General features: G+C 40.6%; 1 protein-coding gene across 7 annotated transcripts in view; it reads right to left on the reverse strand.

Moving 5' to 3' along the window:
• Window positions 1-17500, reverse strand: part of esrrga (estrogen-related receptor gamma a) — a gene marked incomplete at both ends in the record, with an annotated part of 69510 nt that overhangs the window by 16370 nt on the left and 35640 nt on the right. For 4 of the 7 annotated variants that reach the window (XM_079217309.1, XM_079217308.1, XM_079217307.1 and 1 more), the window contains 2 exons: window positions 9412-9594; window positions 12459-12569. In XM_079217309.1, coding sequence (XP_079073435.1) covers window positions 9412-9594; window positions 12459-12569 — 294 coding nt within the window. The remainder of the gene's footprint in view (window positions 1-9411; window positions 9595-12458; window positions 12570-17500) is intronic. The other 3 variants (XM_079217311.1, XM_079217310.1, XM_079217313.1) reach the window with 1 other exon arrangement.

A 17500-nucleotide genomic window follows, 5' to 3' on the forward strand; every position in this document is an offset into this window, starting at 1 on the left:
GAGGTAGAAGAAAGGGGGAAGGTGGAAGATGGGCAGTAGGAGCATCAGCCATAACGGACAAGTGAGAGAGGGAGAGTAAAACATAGGCGGGGGGGAATAAAGAAAGAAGAAAAATAAGAAGAGGAAAAAAAAGGAGAGAGAGGGGAAGGAGGTGAGGATCAATGAGCGGGGAAACAGAGGGAGGGGAAGGCCAAGGTAAGAGGAGAAACAGAGATTGAGCAGAGCGCATAGGGAAAAAGAGAATATGTATAGATAAAGAGAAGAAAAGGGAAGATAGAGACAGAAACAGTGAGGAAAGGTAAAAAGTTAAGTAGAAAGAGAGAGAACGTGGGGAGGGAGAATAACTAATTCATGCCTGTCTATGAACTTTGCATGAACCGACAGAAATAATGTGATGCCATGACAAGTCTGCCCCTCCTTCCGCTAGATTTGCTGCATGCATAGGTGTGTGATATGTGTGTGTGGGTAACAGTGAATCCCTGTATGTGTGTGAACTCTTTATATTGCTTTTGGTGTGTATGTGTGTGTGTATGTGTGCCCTAACAGATAGAATAGGATGATGATGATTTGAAATGGAGTTTGGCCTGTGCGTAATTATGATCATCTATCTTTATGCCCCGCCAGCATATCATATCATATCACATCACATCATCTCTCTCTCTTTCTTTCCCAGGCACACACACCCACACACACACAAACACAAAAGCAAATTGAAAGTAGTAAAAGCTGACTGTTTGCTAGTGATGACTTAGATGATGATGGGCTCAGATGGTGTGCTGATTTATTTGTTACTGCTTGTCTGATGTCACATATTATAAAACTGTGCACATCTGTGTACGTGTGCATTCGTGCACATTCACTGTGTATTAGTGCTACATTAGAAGTGTACGTTTGTGTGTTCATGGTTGTGTTCATGATGCATGTGTTTGTGTGTGCATGCTTATGTATGCTGCTTTTTTCTGGTGTGTTTTGTGCGTGTGACAGACATTATTTGATGCAGATTAGTCGGTGTACTCAGATTGCAGGCTGTGTCTCAAAGGCTGATAGACAAATTAATTTGATTTGCTAATGTAATCACACTAATAAGAAAAACAGCAATGGGCTGCTGAGAGCAAATCTCATGACTTCAATATTTGTGTTTTCTCCCCTTAGTTTTACTTGCATATCCATGTATATGTCTTTCAAGACTCCCATTTTTTAAAAAAATTAAAATCAAAATTATTAAAATTACTTTTAATCAGAGGGAGAAATCGAAAGCCGAGCAGAAAAAAAAGGAATTTAAAATACTACTAGTAATTTTTAATATACAGGTATTTCATTCACTTGTATTAGCAAGGATACTGTATGCACACCACTCCACTACTTTGTGTTTTATATTATTTAAATGTATATTTTTATTTTTATTTTTAATTCAAGTCTGATACGGTGTGACACACGTGGACACAGAGACAGCTGGTCTCAAGTTTGAAGCACGTTCATGTGTTTCCTTTTGAAGCGTGAGGTTGCTTGAATCTGAAGGCATAAGGTGTGTGTCAGCACCAAGGCGTGACCTGATAGAGGTAAAACCAATGTGTGTGTGTGTGTGTGAGAATATTTGTGTTGAGTGTGTGTATAAAATAATGTGTGTTTCTGAAGCTGTGTGTGTTTGAGTGTCATCGTTGGCACATCGTCATGAAAACACTGTCAACACGGTGATGACAAAACAAACACAGGGCATCGGACAGACAGGAGAGTCAACACAGACTGAACGTGCCCTCAGGGACAGAATATGTAGGTGCCTTTGTGTGCGAGTGTGTGTGTGTTTTTATCAAAACAAATGTGGAATAAATAACTTCCTTCACAATACAGCGTACTGAAAATAAGAGGATGGTATAGTTTTCTTACTCTCTTTTCTAAATCTTATACAGATATTCCAAAAACACATCCCAAATAAAAATGGGGGTTCTATTTTGTTAAATGAACTTTTTAGAGGAAAATTGTAGATTACTTTTACATTTAGTACATTTTTATGTTTTTTTTTCACATTATTAAACCATAAAAGAAGTGAAGTAAAGTAGATACGACAACAGAAAAGCAATGCACAGAAAAAGACAATGTTTTTCATTCGCTGTTTTCTCATATTGCTGCCATGCTTCAAATACCCACAGGCGTAATCCAATAAAGAAAGCCCAACTTAATCCAAACATTAAGCTCAGATATCAAATATTCTTTTCCTAATTTGATTTCATCAATATTTGTTTTCATCTGCAAACAATAGTGTTTGTTTATACTGTATGGGCTGCAAGAAGAAACCATGGTGGTGGCACATTGGAAAATAAGATGTCTCTTCTGCACAAATGTGGACAATGAAACACACACACACACATACACACACACCCACCCACACACACACACACACACACACACACACACACACACACACGCACACACACACACACACACACACACACACACACACACACACACACACACACACACACACACACACACACACACACACACATACCCTCTAAATGTGTTATGTAGCTCAGGAAAGAGCTGAAATGCAAATCAAACACGCCCAACAAAGAAAATCAACAGCGACTGGAAACATACATGAAGACATGTACTAGATTGCATAAAAAAAGCAAAATTGAACAAAGCGATGAACTAAATCAAATTCTGATTTTAAATCAATCATAATGAACTCATTCATCAGTTGAATCTCATTAGAATCTGGAAAAGATATATGCAAACGGAAGCTACAGGAAACATGCTTGATACAAACCTGTATATTATTGCTTTGATATTATTTGTTTCTGTCGTAATGAACTCATTTATCAGTTGAATCTCATTAGAATCTGGAAAAGATAGTCAGTTGTGTCACTTCAAAGAAGACAGAGTGCTGTCAGTCGGAGAGAGTTACAAAAGCAACCTCATGAATTAGTGTTCATTATGGTTTTTAATCAGAACCCTGGTCAGAGCTGACAATGCTACTCCACCTGTGTTCAAGCGGTGGGACTTAACGAAGACACATTTTTATTCATCAGATAATAGATGTAAATACCTCTGCGATTTCCTTGCAATTCAATGGAATTTCCACCATATACAGTAAGTAAACCTTATATTAACCCTTCGCCTCTTGTTGTTATGCCTATTTTTTAAATACTTTTTAAAGTGTGTGTTTGCTTGGACACTACCATGTAGATGTGTGTATGTTTTCCCAGTGTGTTGAATGTGTGTGTCTGTATGAATGGACTGTATCTTTGCGTGTTGTGTCTTAAGAAGGCACGCAGCATGCGGTGACTGTCAAGGTGAACTAGCCTTAGCCGACAGAATGGGGCCAAATCTGCTTGTGCGTTTGTGTGCGTTTGTCCATGTGTATTTTGAGTATGAGTATTTTTTACGAGTTTACGTGCACCTAGACCAGCCGTTTTATTGTCGAGGGCAATGGCACTGAGAGGGAGAGACAGACTGGAATATGATTTAACAATTGGGAAAAAATAAAGTGTGTGTTTGTGTGGAGAGATGTTTCTTTTTTTGATTTACCACTCTATGACCCAAAGCCCAACAACCTCTTTGCTGATTGATGACAACATCAGACTTAATAAGGAGGGCCAGGGAGTGACATCATCACTAGTCTGGGCTTTTACATTCCTCTATCAACACACACACACACACACACACACACACACACACACACACACACACACACACACACACACACACACACACACACACACACACGTAGGGATGTTCTGCCTCTCTTGGAGCTCATTCTGAAGTGTTATAATGTGTGTCAGTGTTAATTTAGAAAGCTGCACTTTCAAAGTCAAGGATGTGTGTATACGTGTGTGTGCTTGCATTGGTTCCTTTGGCTGCTGAGACTCAACATTTGATTTGCTAAAAGGAGCTGGACACTTCTATTAATCAATATTTGCTGACTGACTGGGTGTCTCTCTGGTTGATTGACTGGCTGTGCAGTTACTTGACTGACTGATTGGCTAACTAACTGACTGACTCTCTGGCAGTTTGAATGACCACTGTTCAACTGGTTGGCTGCATCTCTAAGTGAACACCATTTATAACATGACCAAAAGAGAAAGGGCACAGAAGAACAACAGCAGAGGTAAAGCTTAAGGAAGGCATTGCTCATTGGGGCCTCTCTGAGAATGCTGTGATGTACAAATGTAAACAAAAATGTATTTAAAAAAAGGCATATTTAATTGAGCGATGTGATCGGTGAGCAGTCTTTCACGCCTTTTTAAAATCTAGAGTTGGGTCACTTTGTGTAGTGTCTGTAGACAGTGTCAAGTGTGACAGAGTGTGAGAAGAGGGGAGGTTGGAGGCGTGGGAGGGGATAGGGGTTGAGAGATGAGGTTGAATTGATAATGAAGAGGTTAAGGATACCATGGAGAGAGAGGGTGGGAGGTCAGGTCGGAGAGAGGGAGAAAAGGAAGGGAGAGACAGAAGGAAAGAGAGAGAAAAAGGGAGGTCACATGAGAGGTTGAAGAGGTGGGGTATATTTAGCCATCGGGTCAGAATAGTATTGTATTAAAGGCTCTTTGGGAGTATCTAGGTTATACGGAGGTAATGTATGGGACATCCCTGCTTTCCATTTTCTACCCATTTCCTACACTTTTTTTCCCTCTCACCTCAGTCTTGTATGTTTTATTTCAAACCTTCTCTTCAGTTCTCCATTCTCCTTAATCCTGATTCATGTTTTTAGCATCACTGTGTGGGGATTTCAACACCCATGCTCATCCTCAAATCCAAACAAAGAGTAAGGGGAATAAAGAGAAAGAAGAAATTATAGAGAGGCCAATACATGACTAAAAGAACATGCAGAACATGAGCTGAGAGGACTTCCCTTATCACGTACTATCCCATCACCACCACAACCAACCAAACCCCTTCTCCCATATCTCCATAAAGGCCGATTAAATGAATAGACACACAGCAAACCCCCTCTTTCTCCCATCCCCCGTTTTTACAGCTCAATCATACTGCTTTACTGCCGACACATAGACCGCTTATCCTGAGTGTCAAAATTGAAAAGGGAACGAAAGAAAGACTGTAAGAAAAGAAAGATCAAGTAAGAGGAGATAGGGAAGGCAGAGAATAGTGGAAGGGAAGTGGGGGCGCCCCAAGAGCAATTTCTTCCTTGAATAAAGAAAGAATGGGGGAGGGGGTTGTAAAAAAACACTAATGGCAAGGCCTCTGGTTCTGGTAAAATAGACTGTGTTATAGGTTCTGGCTCTCGTTCGTTGATTCATTCATTTGTTCATTCCTTGCTCTTTCGTCAAGTCAAGTGTTCGCCTGTCTGTCTTTCTCTTTTGTGTCCGCGAGTCTAGATAAGAGCTGCTGGCATGACTGCCCGGTAGTCATTTAGTTATAGAGAGAGAGAGAGAGAGAGAGAGAGAGAGAGAGAGAGAGAGAGAGAGAGAGAGAGAGAGAGAGAGAGAGAGAGAGAGAGAGAGAGAGAGAGAGAGCGAGAGAGACTGAAAAGAGGATGAAAAGACTAATTCTACAGACAGATAAATGGCTCATTTTGAAAAGCCTTTCTTTCTTTTAATTCACTCTCTTATTTGCTCCTGTTTAAATATTGCCTCCTCCTTTCACCTGACCGCTTATTGTTCCTCCTTCAACACACACACACAATAGTATGACATGCGGCTTAATATGCAACTGGAGTTGTGGCTATGAGAGCTATTGAAATAAGATATTCTCTTCACTAATCCATATTATTGGACGCCAAAGCCTTTCACATCCTCTGAATAATAACTCCTACAATTGTCGACATACCCCCAGTTTCCTGAGAGTGACAGTATACAGCTCATAAACTTGTCTTCTAAATGTGTGAATATGTGTGGGGTCACTCGTTGCCCAGTTTGAATCAGCAAAAAGACTCATGTTTGTGTTTGCATGCATTTCATCTCTGTCTTTGACACACACATATGCATGTGTGAGGTGCAAATGTGTGATGGTGTCCCATGCCTTGTGGGATAACAAGAGACACACACTGGGTCTGAAACCTCATTTTCCTCTCCTAATGACATATCAAATGTTTGCATATAGGCCATATCAATATGGAAATGAGCATGCACACACACACACACACACACACACACACACACACACACACACACACACACACACACACACACACACACACACAAACACACACACACACACACACTCACACACACAGTTTTAGAATCAAAGAACCAATCAAAGAGATATGTGTGTATATGTGTGTGTGTTGTCACAACTCTCTAAGGTTGGGCAAGTCTGTGTGTCAAACATGACTAGCAACACACACACAGGGACACACACACACACACACACACACACACACACACACACACATAGGGACACACACGTGTACCCTAGCCTTGTTATCCGGGGGCCTGTCTTGCGGGCAGCCTCTCTAACGCTGAGTGATGTTTAAATTAGTTTACAATTTAGCCTCCTCGCTATCCGCAGACGGCTCTTAACTCAGTGTGTGTATGCGATGTGTTTTTGTGTGTGTGTTTGTGCGTGTGTGAGCGTAACAAATTGTTGCCAGTACGGCAGACATCTAATGACTTCAAATTAGCTGCCTGGCGCTCGGCTTGACACGTTGTTACCACTGTTAGCAGCCTGTGTGTGCGTGTATTTGCGCATGCATGTGTGTGTGTGCGTCTATGCAGCGCTGAGCAGCCATATCATGAAGCATAAATTGGCTTCACCTCTCCTCTCTGCCTCTGTCTTTTTTCTCTTTGTTTCTCTGTCTCTCTCCATCAATTTGATTAAAAAGATTACTGTACCATGGCGAGCACAGACGCGTGTGTGTGTGTGTGTTCACATGTACACCCTGTATGAAGTAAAACTCACACACACACTTGACAAGATGTGAAAAAAGACAGCTGCAAAAAGGTTAACAGGTCTATTCTATTCTATTCAAGATTTAAGTCATTGTAGATTCTTTATTGTTTGTTGTGTGTGTGTGTGTGTGTGTGTGTGTGTGTGTGTGTGTGTGTGTGTGTGTGTGTGTGTGTGTGAGAGTCTGATAAAGAAGGTTGAGGAGGCGTATTTCTTTCTGACAATCCTTTCCACCCTGAGTGAACAGTAGATCACTTTCTGTGTGTACATGTATGTAGGTGTGTGTGTGTGAGAGAGTGTGTGTGAGTATTAGATCAGTGTTCAGGGTTGTAAACAATGAGGATTTCATAAGGTGCTCACATCACACACACACGCATTACACACTTCGAAGATGAAGAGTTCTATCTTTCTCTGTGAGCAGTGGATTGCCTTTCTCGTTCATCTAATCACGCCATCTTCTCTCCTCTGCCAAGCAATCGTTGTGCTTCGCTCCCTCCACACCCACACCCACACACACACGCATTCACGCAAACGCACACACACACACACACACACACACACACACACACACACACACACACACACACACACACACACACACACACACAGCCTAGCACATAACCTGGCTAACTCAGTCCATTCACTTGAAAAAGTAGTTAGCAATGGAAACGGAAAGTCCAATGCAAAACAATACGTTTAATATACATCATGTGTACATTAGTGTGTATATCTGTGAGTTATTTTTGTGTATGTATGTTGTATATACCATGGGTGCATCCCAGAGGTATGGGGAGAGAGACAGAGATTGTAGGGGAGAGAGATAAATGGATTAAAAGAGAAAGCACAAAAGAGTAAAACGCAGGACAGGGAGATTACAGGAAAGGGGATCGTATTGGAATGAGGTTATATGTTATTTAGAAAGAGAAAAATAAATATTCAAAGGGCTATACTTGGCATGCGGATCAATATATATGTCTGCTTACTGTCCATATAGCAGCACATAGATCAATACACTAACAAGAAGCAATGTATATTCCCATCCTTCTCTCTCTCTCACTTCATCTCTTTTTTTCTCTTTCAACTCTGTTGTTTTCACATTTATTGATAATATATTATATATATCATTTGGAGACCCCCATTTGGAGGCCCCTGTTATCCAACGCTATTGACTTTATTATTATAGATTTACGCAGCATGACTGAATGGTATTTATGCTTCTAATCTGGTGCTTCCCCCTATATTCTCACAACCCCCTTTACTGTTTGAGCAGTGGCAACAGGGGGTTGCTCTATTCTATAACCATATTTCCAGTCGACAATGGGACTAATCTTTATGCTAATCTGTGTTAATCTGAGACACTCCTCTTCCCTCCTCTATGCTGTCACAGCAGGCTCACTCACTAAAACCAAAACCAGATTATAGTTTTAATCTTGCTCCCTGTCTCCCTCTTTATTTAAGATTCCACGGCCTGATGCATTCGGCATCATCAGCCTTGCTCTTTTTTTCTCCTTTTTTTTCTTATTTACTCCTTTAACGGCTCATTTGTGTATCCTGCCGTTATTTCAATTTTTTTGTAGTCCGGATCCAATATTTTACAGAAATAAAATGACTTTGTTTAAGGATCTTAGATTAGAGCCTTCTGTTTTAGTATACATGTGTAGTGACAACTATGTGCTTTTGGCTAAAGCAGACATCACATTTTACTGTAAAGATCAAAAACTATTCACTCGTTCATCATTAGAATATGACTCTCTACAAAGTGGTTTTAAATGATATAATAAGATTGTTACCACACATAAACGTAAATGAATGCTCATTGCTTCAAACAACAACCAGCTCAAAGAATATTATGTGTCCAAGTACACATTGTGTTTTATAAACTACAAAATGAAGCTAAAAAATAAAAAAATAAAACCTTGTTCTGTACGTCAGGCCAAGTTCTACCGGTCACAGGTCAACTCATATTATCCCAGTTGTGTATTTGCGTGACATTTTTGTGACTATAGCTTACCAGTATATACATCGTTCACAAGAGGCTGGTTTTCAAAGGGCTTTGTCATATATGGTACTAACACACCAACACTCACACACACATACACATGTCGAATGTAAGGGGATTGGACTGTTTGGTTCAAAAGGTCAACATTTCTGTGCGTGTTTGAAGGTGTGCTAGCAGTGAGAGCATTTGGTTAGCCAGTTGGAGGAGTCAACAGTTCAGACTGTCTAAGTGCAAGGATTAGGGTGAAAGGTCACACTTTAGCACCAGGCGCACTTGTGTGTATGTGCGTGTACCTGAACTGCATCTGGAGCAGCTAAGTCTAACCTTGTACTCTGCCAATTCCCACCGTATGCTGTCCTGTATATGTGCGTGGGTGTGTATATGAAATCTCCTATACTCTGGAATAAAAAAATAAAAAAAGTATGTATGGACAGATGTGCGTGTGTGTATGTGTGTGCGTGTGTGTGTGTGTGTGAGTGTGTGTGTGTGTGTATGTGATCCTGTTATAACATGGAGTCAGGTTAGGTTCTGTGTGAAAGTTCAGAGTTCAGAAGCTTTTTTTTCCCTACCAGGGATATGTTTGGCCCAGCCGATGTTGACCACCAGCTCTCTGTCCGCCAGGTCACACAGCGTAGTCAAGGCCTTGATGTCGCTGTCTGGTACTGTTGGGTCAGGCATGGCGTAAATCTTCTCTGGCTCGGCCACCAGCAGGTGAGAGACGATTTTGTTATCTGCAAGGCAGCCAAAGGCATCTGAGATGATCACCAGACAAGGAGAAAAACACAGAGACAGAGAGATGGTGAATTTTTGGGGTAGTAGGCTGCAAGCTGTTCCACACCAATCCGGTGCAAAAATGTAAAAGGTCATATGTAAAGTCCCTTATAACATGGCTTGCTAGATAACACATATGTCTAAAGGTATTTTCACATATAGCAAAACAATTTTAGCTGACATAACTATAAGACTAGGAGAAAAAAACGGAGACATGTTGCATTAAATCAACATACTGTAATACATTTCAGTATTTTCCATAGCATACAGCACACACATCATAATGTTAGATATCACACACACAGTATTTTATACATTATATAGTATATATAGACACTACATATATAAATATATATATATATATATATATATATATATATTTATATATATATATACGTGTGTGTGTGTATTGTTTACAAACATGAATAAGTAAGAATAATAACAATGTTAAACGTGTTTGACACATACAGACATAATAAACCTTTTAAATTGTCAAACAATACTTACTTTATAAAGTAAAAAGTGTAAAAGTCCATTTCTATTAATTTGGGAGGATGAAAGATGATAAAACAATGTAAAATACATTGAAACATTTCCAGTTTAGGATATGTTTCAAGGTGTGATTACATGCTATTACTGCCGGTTATTCATGTTGCTTAAAACATTGCATCAGTGACGAAAGAAGCTTCACTAATACATACAGAAGGGAAAGATAATACCGAAAGCCAAACAGCTCAGCTGGTAATGGTGACATGTGGTGATGAGATCTCTATGGCCCATTAGTAACAGACTGATACCCTGCTTCCAAATTAATCCACTGACTAATCAAGCATGGGAATAATAACAGAGGATAGAAGAGCAAGAGAGGAGAGAGGGATGGAGGAAAAGAGAGAGAGAAAGAGAGGGCTAAGCAAAGAAAACAAAAAAAACAAAAATGGGAGAAGGAAGACAGGTAGAAATAGAGCCATGGACAGATTGTAAAAGACAGACAGGAAGAGTCGAGAAAGCGACAGCTAGATAGAGATAAACAGCAAGAGAGAGAGTGAAAAAGAGTTGGGGGGGATGAGTTGTGTATTGATCTAACACTCTCCACCCCCAATTTTGTTGACACACACACAGACACAGACACACACACACACAGACACACACACACAGACACACACACACACACACACACACACACACACACACACACACACACACACACACACACACACACACACAGTTGTACATGGATATATTCTTCCATCCTCTTCCCTCTACTTTCAGCTCCAGGGTCGTTTGAGCCAAACCAATCCCAGTCACACTGCAGTATCTGTGGGTAAATCTTATTTAATGTTTCCCTAATTAGAATCAATGGAAGCCCATTTCCAAACCCTGGGCTATTGTTCTGTTCTCACACAATCAATGGGGATGGTGAGGCTAGGGATTGGGCTACAGATAGATAGCCTGTATGTGCGTGTATCTGAGAGAGAGACTGAGGGACAGAAAGATTTTTTTGTCTGTGTATTGACTGTTTGTGAGAGAAAAAGAACAAGAGAGACCCATGAAGTCAATTTCATCTAGTTTTTGTTTTAGTTTAGAAAGATTTGTGTTCATACATATATTTAAAGAATGGAAGTGAATAGAGATTACAGCCAGAATAACTATTTAGAGTGGTCACTGGTGATCCAGTAAATTACTCATGTTGAAAGTTATCCAAAATGGGACAACAGCTTAATAAAATTAATAACAGGACTAAAAAGTGAAATATAACTAAACCTGTTTAAGGATAACTGGTCTATAGCCCGCTAGTGAAGACATTCAGCTGGAACACACACATGCTCTGTGCATGCAAACACATACATTATAAACACACACACACACACAGTATACACACACTCTTATTATCCCATCATTTCAATGATTAGTAGTGCAGAAGTCCCGGTAAGCTGCCGTGCAGCCATTCAGCATATTGGCCTAAAGCAGAATATGCTCCAGCTTTAAGCAAAATGGGCTTTGGGGACCAAGCTGCTAAACACTGTTCAATCTGCACTGCATGTGCGTGTGTATGTGTGTGTGTCATGTGTGCGAGCAGACGCTTAGCTAAAGAGCTAACTCTAGTTTGATGTGGCTGCCAGATTGGATTTAATCCGGATTAGGGTGCTGGCTGGCCCCTACCTTCCTCTTTCTCCTTTCCTTTCCTTTCCTTTCCTTTCCTTCCCTCCCCTCTCTCTCTCTCTCTCTCTCTCTCTCTCTCTCTCTCTCTCTCTCTCTCTTTCTCTCTCTCTCTCTCTCTTTCTCTCTCTCTCTCTCTCTGAGAAACCTTCTCATTTGGGCTCAGTCTCTCCCTCTCCAAACTGGTAGCAGTAGAGACAGGAACATCAACTTTGTCCCAAACAGATGGGCTTCTCACTACCCTCTGTCTATTTATGTGTGTGTGTTTGTGTGTCTGTGTTTCAACTACTTTTACTGTCCAACTGTCTCCATTAGGATATTAACTGATGGAAAGGCAGCTCCTTGTACTTCTGATCTCTGAACAATAATTCCTGCTTAATACATGACCACTGCCTGAAGAAATTACACTATATGTTGAGATTGGAATGTTTTCTGTTTGTTTTGGGAGGATTTTACTCTCGCACTGTCCATAGTATGTCTTTCATTGTTCCCTCTGCCAGACACTATTGTCACTGCACCACAAATGTCAATTTGTACAGTATGAGTGACTGTGCACTGAGGACTGTATGCAAATGTATGTCCTTGAGATCCACTGCTCAACCTCAGAGAGAAAAGGACGATCACATGTTCTGTTGCCAGTCAGATTTTGTGTGCGTGTGTGTGTGTGTGTGTGTGTGTTTGCTCTTACATGGCTTCTTGGGAGGCAGAGCCAGCTGTGGGTTCAGGTATGGACTGTTGTCGGCATCTATCCGGCGTTTATACTTCTGTCTCCCACCACGCACCCTGTCAAGACGAACACCTGTAAGAAATGACAGAATAAGTATATCAGTAGACTGTGCATGACACTGGAAATTGCAACTTTTTTGACTACTTAACAAAAGACAAGGAATATAAACAAAGATAAATATAATGTAAAAATAGAGAGGAAAGGAAATGAAAACGTGTTGACAGGAAAACGATTACATAATGATGTCTAGGGATGAAATGGTGATAGCGGTGCTGTTTTGCAGTGCATACGTGTTTGCGTGTGTGTCTGTTATGCATGTAGGCACTTTTATCTTATTGTCAAGCTTGCTGAACTCGCTTGCCTCTTTTATTCTACAACGAGACTAATTTATAGAGACACCATTTGAGGAAAAGGCCTCTCTCTCTCTCATGTTGTCTCTTTGGCTTTCTGACTTACTCTTTTCCTGTCTCTTGCCCAATCTCTTGCTCTGTGTTGCGGTCTCTCTCTCTCTCTCTCTCTCTCTCTCTCTCTCTCTCTCTCTCTGTCTCGTTAATTAATTGACACAAAGGAGTCTTAATTTAATTAGGCCTATCTCTCAGGGGATTGGATGTTACCGTGGTTACCACTTAAAGATGGATAAGGAAGACAGAGGTGTCATGTACCCTGGAGTAGAAAAGGAGAGTAGGAATCTGAAAGGGCTGTTAAATGCTTGTTTATACCATTCAGAAATAAAGTGAGACTAAAGAGAGAAGAACATACTCTACAGAAACTTCATTAACAGACAATCTTGGGAAAAAGTTAACCTAAAATTGAACACACCGTTGCAATATTACGATTCCTGCATAGTGCTTTACACTCCTACAGCACCACTAGATGGAAATGTTTTCAGGATTTAAATGTGTAGACAGAGAGATATAAAGAGGAGGGGGCAAAAAGAGTGAGAGAGCCAGAGACAGATTTGCTAACACACACAGATATAAATCCTCTGAAAAATGTGCTGACCATGACCAAGACAACACACCTAGGAGACTTAACGGAAAGACTTCCTATTGGCAGCAAAGAAAAAAATGTAAGGCAGCATGTTGGTGCATTCATTGGTATTTGTAAGTGCATGTTTCCATGTTTTATTTGTGTTGTGTACGTGTGCATGTTTTGTTGGCTGCTTTTATTCAAACCATCTTATTGGTTTTATGTACAATTTGTCATTTGGAAAACCTCTAACTGGCCAAGGCAGCAGTCAATCCAGTGAACTGAACATGACATGCATCTGTGTGTGTGTGTGTGTGTGTGTGTGTGTGTGTGTGTGTGTGTGTGTGTGTGTGTGTGTGTGTGTGTGTGTGTGTGCTTGAGACGGAAATAGATAGACAGAAGGTCTGACAATCCAGGTACAGTGGGGGGGACAGTGTCAGCAAACGGTCAAGAAACTCTTAACACCAGGGGGTACAATACCCACTCATACACCCACTCTTTTGCTTTTTCTATCACTCTCACACACACACACACACACACACACACACACACACACACACACACACACACACACACACACACACACATACACACACACACACACACACACACACACACACACACACACACACACACACACACACACACACACACTCCCGTGTTGTGTTTGGGTAAGCCCCGACAAGCAGCTTGCGCAGTCACTTCCTGGGTCAGTGGTTGGTCAGAAGAGGAGAGTGAGACAGAGAAGAACAGAGATAGAGTATCAGAGTTAGAGAAGGTAGAGGACACTGGAAGAAAGGAAGAAATATGTGAGAAGAAGTGAAAGAAAGGGTTTGAGGAAGATCTTTAATCAATAGCTAGCTCAGTAATGTGGCTGCATACTGTATATTTAAACTACAGATTCAGCAATTAATTAATTAATTAATAGATGCAAGTATCAAAAAGTGGCAAACATCTGTTTCCCATGTCTGTACTGTGGCATCACTTGTATTTGTTTGTCTATTTATGACACACTTCCTGCTAGTCATTTCCGACAATTAACGCTGCTTCTTTACCGTTACCTACCGCACACTTTCCCCCCTTTTCATCACACACAAATTCTCCCATGTAGACTCTCAATTTTTCCCTTTCCCTTTTCCTTACACCTAAAAGGCGCTGAGCTCACTTTATAAAGAGCCCTCTCTAACTACCTCATCTATTTTCCACCAAATTAACTCTCTCTCAGCACTGATTAATGATCAAATCTAAATGAATCAAATTAAAAATTGAAAATTATATTTCCAAAGACCACAAAAAAGAGACATGAGGAAGCTAGGGGGAGAACGAGAGTGCTCTACCTCCTCTTAACAAATGAGCCTTCAAGTCATAAAGAATGGGCACAAGAGGAGAGGAGGGAAGGAATGAGGAGAGGAGAGGAAAGGGTCGGGTCGGGAGAGGTAATGTTAGGATGGGGAAGAAAATGTGAAGATGTAAAATAAAGGCAAGTGAAGAACAGAATAATTGAAGAGGAAATTGGTAAAAAAAATTGAATAAAGATGCAATAGAGAAAAAATAAAATAAAGGAAGATTATCATAAAATAAAGTGTTGAAAAAGAAGAACAGAGGAATCAGAGAGCACAGATTGTGAAATAAGAGAAGCGGAGAGGTAGGTAATGGATGGGCTGGTAAACGAAGAAGAATGAGAAAAAAATTCAATGAAATGAGAGAGAAAAGGAGGGATGATAATAGAAAAAGAGAAAAGAACAGAATAATGAGAACTGGAAAGGTCCATGAAAGAAAGGAAAAACAATCCACAGAGGTTGCTTCATTATATGCCTTAATTATTTTGTCAACTAAACGAACACCTCTACTCAGTCTATTGCTCCTACTTCTACACACTTAAATAAAAATTACAATTTGCCCCGCATTATTTGTGTTGTATAATGCAAAGTGCATGTAAACTGAATTTGATGCCACATAGTTAAAGGTCCAAGATCCGACATTGGGAGCATTTCGATTGCCTCTCAGTGGCTCCCAACATGTCGGTGGCGAGCCGGCGGTGCATAGCAAACGGTGCTAATAGGATGGATACACTAACTAACTATGGCGAAAGTGCTGACAGGCTAACAGTGTTTACCTGACGGGGGAACCACAAGGTCGGTGCTACGCTTCCATAACGAAGCTGTGGGACCAGCCCGAGCTTCTCAACAAAGCAAGGAGAAGCTCGGAGGACAACACACACAGATGGAGAGCGACTTCATTCTCTGCTCAGGTAGACATTACTCCACTGTAACTTTACTGAACGAATGTTAAATACAGCTCCTTTAATACAACCTGATTCACATCCCATTTTTCATTGACACATTTTGCTCCACTTTTGTCATACGCTGTACACACACTCTTGCACACACACACACACACACACACACACACACACACACACACACACACACACACACACACACACACACACACACACACACACACACAGTGACAATGATGAAGGCAAATCTTTCCTTTTGTGGGAATATTGCTGTCTGTCAATAGCACAATCTGCTCTGATCACATCAGCATAGATTTTACACTGCACATCAGCGCACGTGTGTGTGTGTTTGAACATTTGAGGGATTGCGAGTGAAATGCCTTTGACACCTAAGTGCTTTTGAAGAGGGAACCGGTATTCATGGTAAAAGAGGAAAAGACGAAAGACGAGAGAAAGACAGAAAATGGATTGATTTCAGATGGTCAATGATATGATGAGAGAATGAGAGGATGAAAGAGGGCGAGAAAAGGATTGAGGCATAAAGTGGAGAGGAGGAGGGAGACAAATAAAATCATTGATTTCTGTTGATCACAGCAAAAAGGAAGCAGGGGGACAAAAAAGACAAGAGGAAGGGACCATTTAAAGAGGCAGAGACAAGGAGAGGAGGGAGTGTAGTTTATGGTAATTGAAGTGGTAACAGGGTTGAAGTCTCTCTTCAACCTTAGACCAGGTTATCACCTTATTGGTCGGTGTGTGTATTTGTGAATGTTTGTGTGTGTGTGTGTGTGTTAAAACCTCACTGCTGGTGTAATAACATAAAGGGTTTTCCTATGTGGGTTTAACAACTGATGGGTGAGTAGATTGGGTCAGACAACAGACCCATTTAAATCTATTTAAAATCTATTGTGTGTGTTTGTGTGTGTCGATGACTCCCTTGCATGTGAGGAAGAAGTAGATATAACAGGAGGAGGAAACACAAGATGTGTGCCTGAATAGCTACAGAACATGGAATATTATGTGGTGTTCTCATGTAATTGGTTGGTACAGATCAATGTGAGTCAAGATTATTCACTTTGGTTGGAGGGATTTTATGCTCAAATTTGAAAACAATTGACACAAGATAGCTTTAAGAAAGCAAGAAAAATAAAGAGAGCATGAGAGAGGGGAGGTTAAGAGGAAAATGTGTGTAGTGTCATGCAGTGACATTTGTTTAGACCAGAACAGATCAGAACAGCTCGGCCTGAGGCAGCGGGCAGGTGGCTGTCACTGGTGTGTGAATATGTGTGTGCGTGTTTGTGTGAATGTGTGTGAGACCATGTGAAAATGTTGCCTTTTCAACATTAATGGCCCTTTTTCTTTTAATGCTTTTTTTTGAATACCCTGATACATTTACACAACTATTAGGCATTTGGAATTTGAAGAACTAAATAACTCAATAGTTGAGTAATAATAAAGTTATAATAAGTTTATATTGAATTTTTTTTTCAATCAGCAGTCTTGTTTTTTAAGTCTTGTGTGTCCCATAAGAGTGTTTTTTGATGGAATTCGTTGAGTGAGTTTGATGAAAACGTTGCTGTTGTGGAGCTGTCACATGCAACTGAAAATAACAGCTACATTTCGTTGAAGTCTCCTGGTAAATAAAATGCTTTTCCCAAACTGTCTTCCTTTCACATCTCCTCTACTCTCAAAACAAACAATGAAAGTGTATATGAAAGAGAGCGGACCACTTAGGCAGATCTCTCGTCACAGCATTTCCATTATCGCTCCTTTCTAGCTGGAATGCAACCAGATG

Source organism: Taurulus bubalis (genome assembly GCF_910589615.1).
Source record: "Taurulus bubalis genome assembly, chromosome: 4".
In the NCBI taxonomy this organism is placed as follows: domain Eukaryota; kingdom Metazoa; phylum Chordata; class Actinopteri; order Perciformes; family Cottidae; genus Taurulus; species Taurulus bubalis.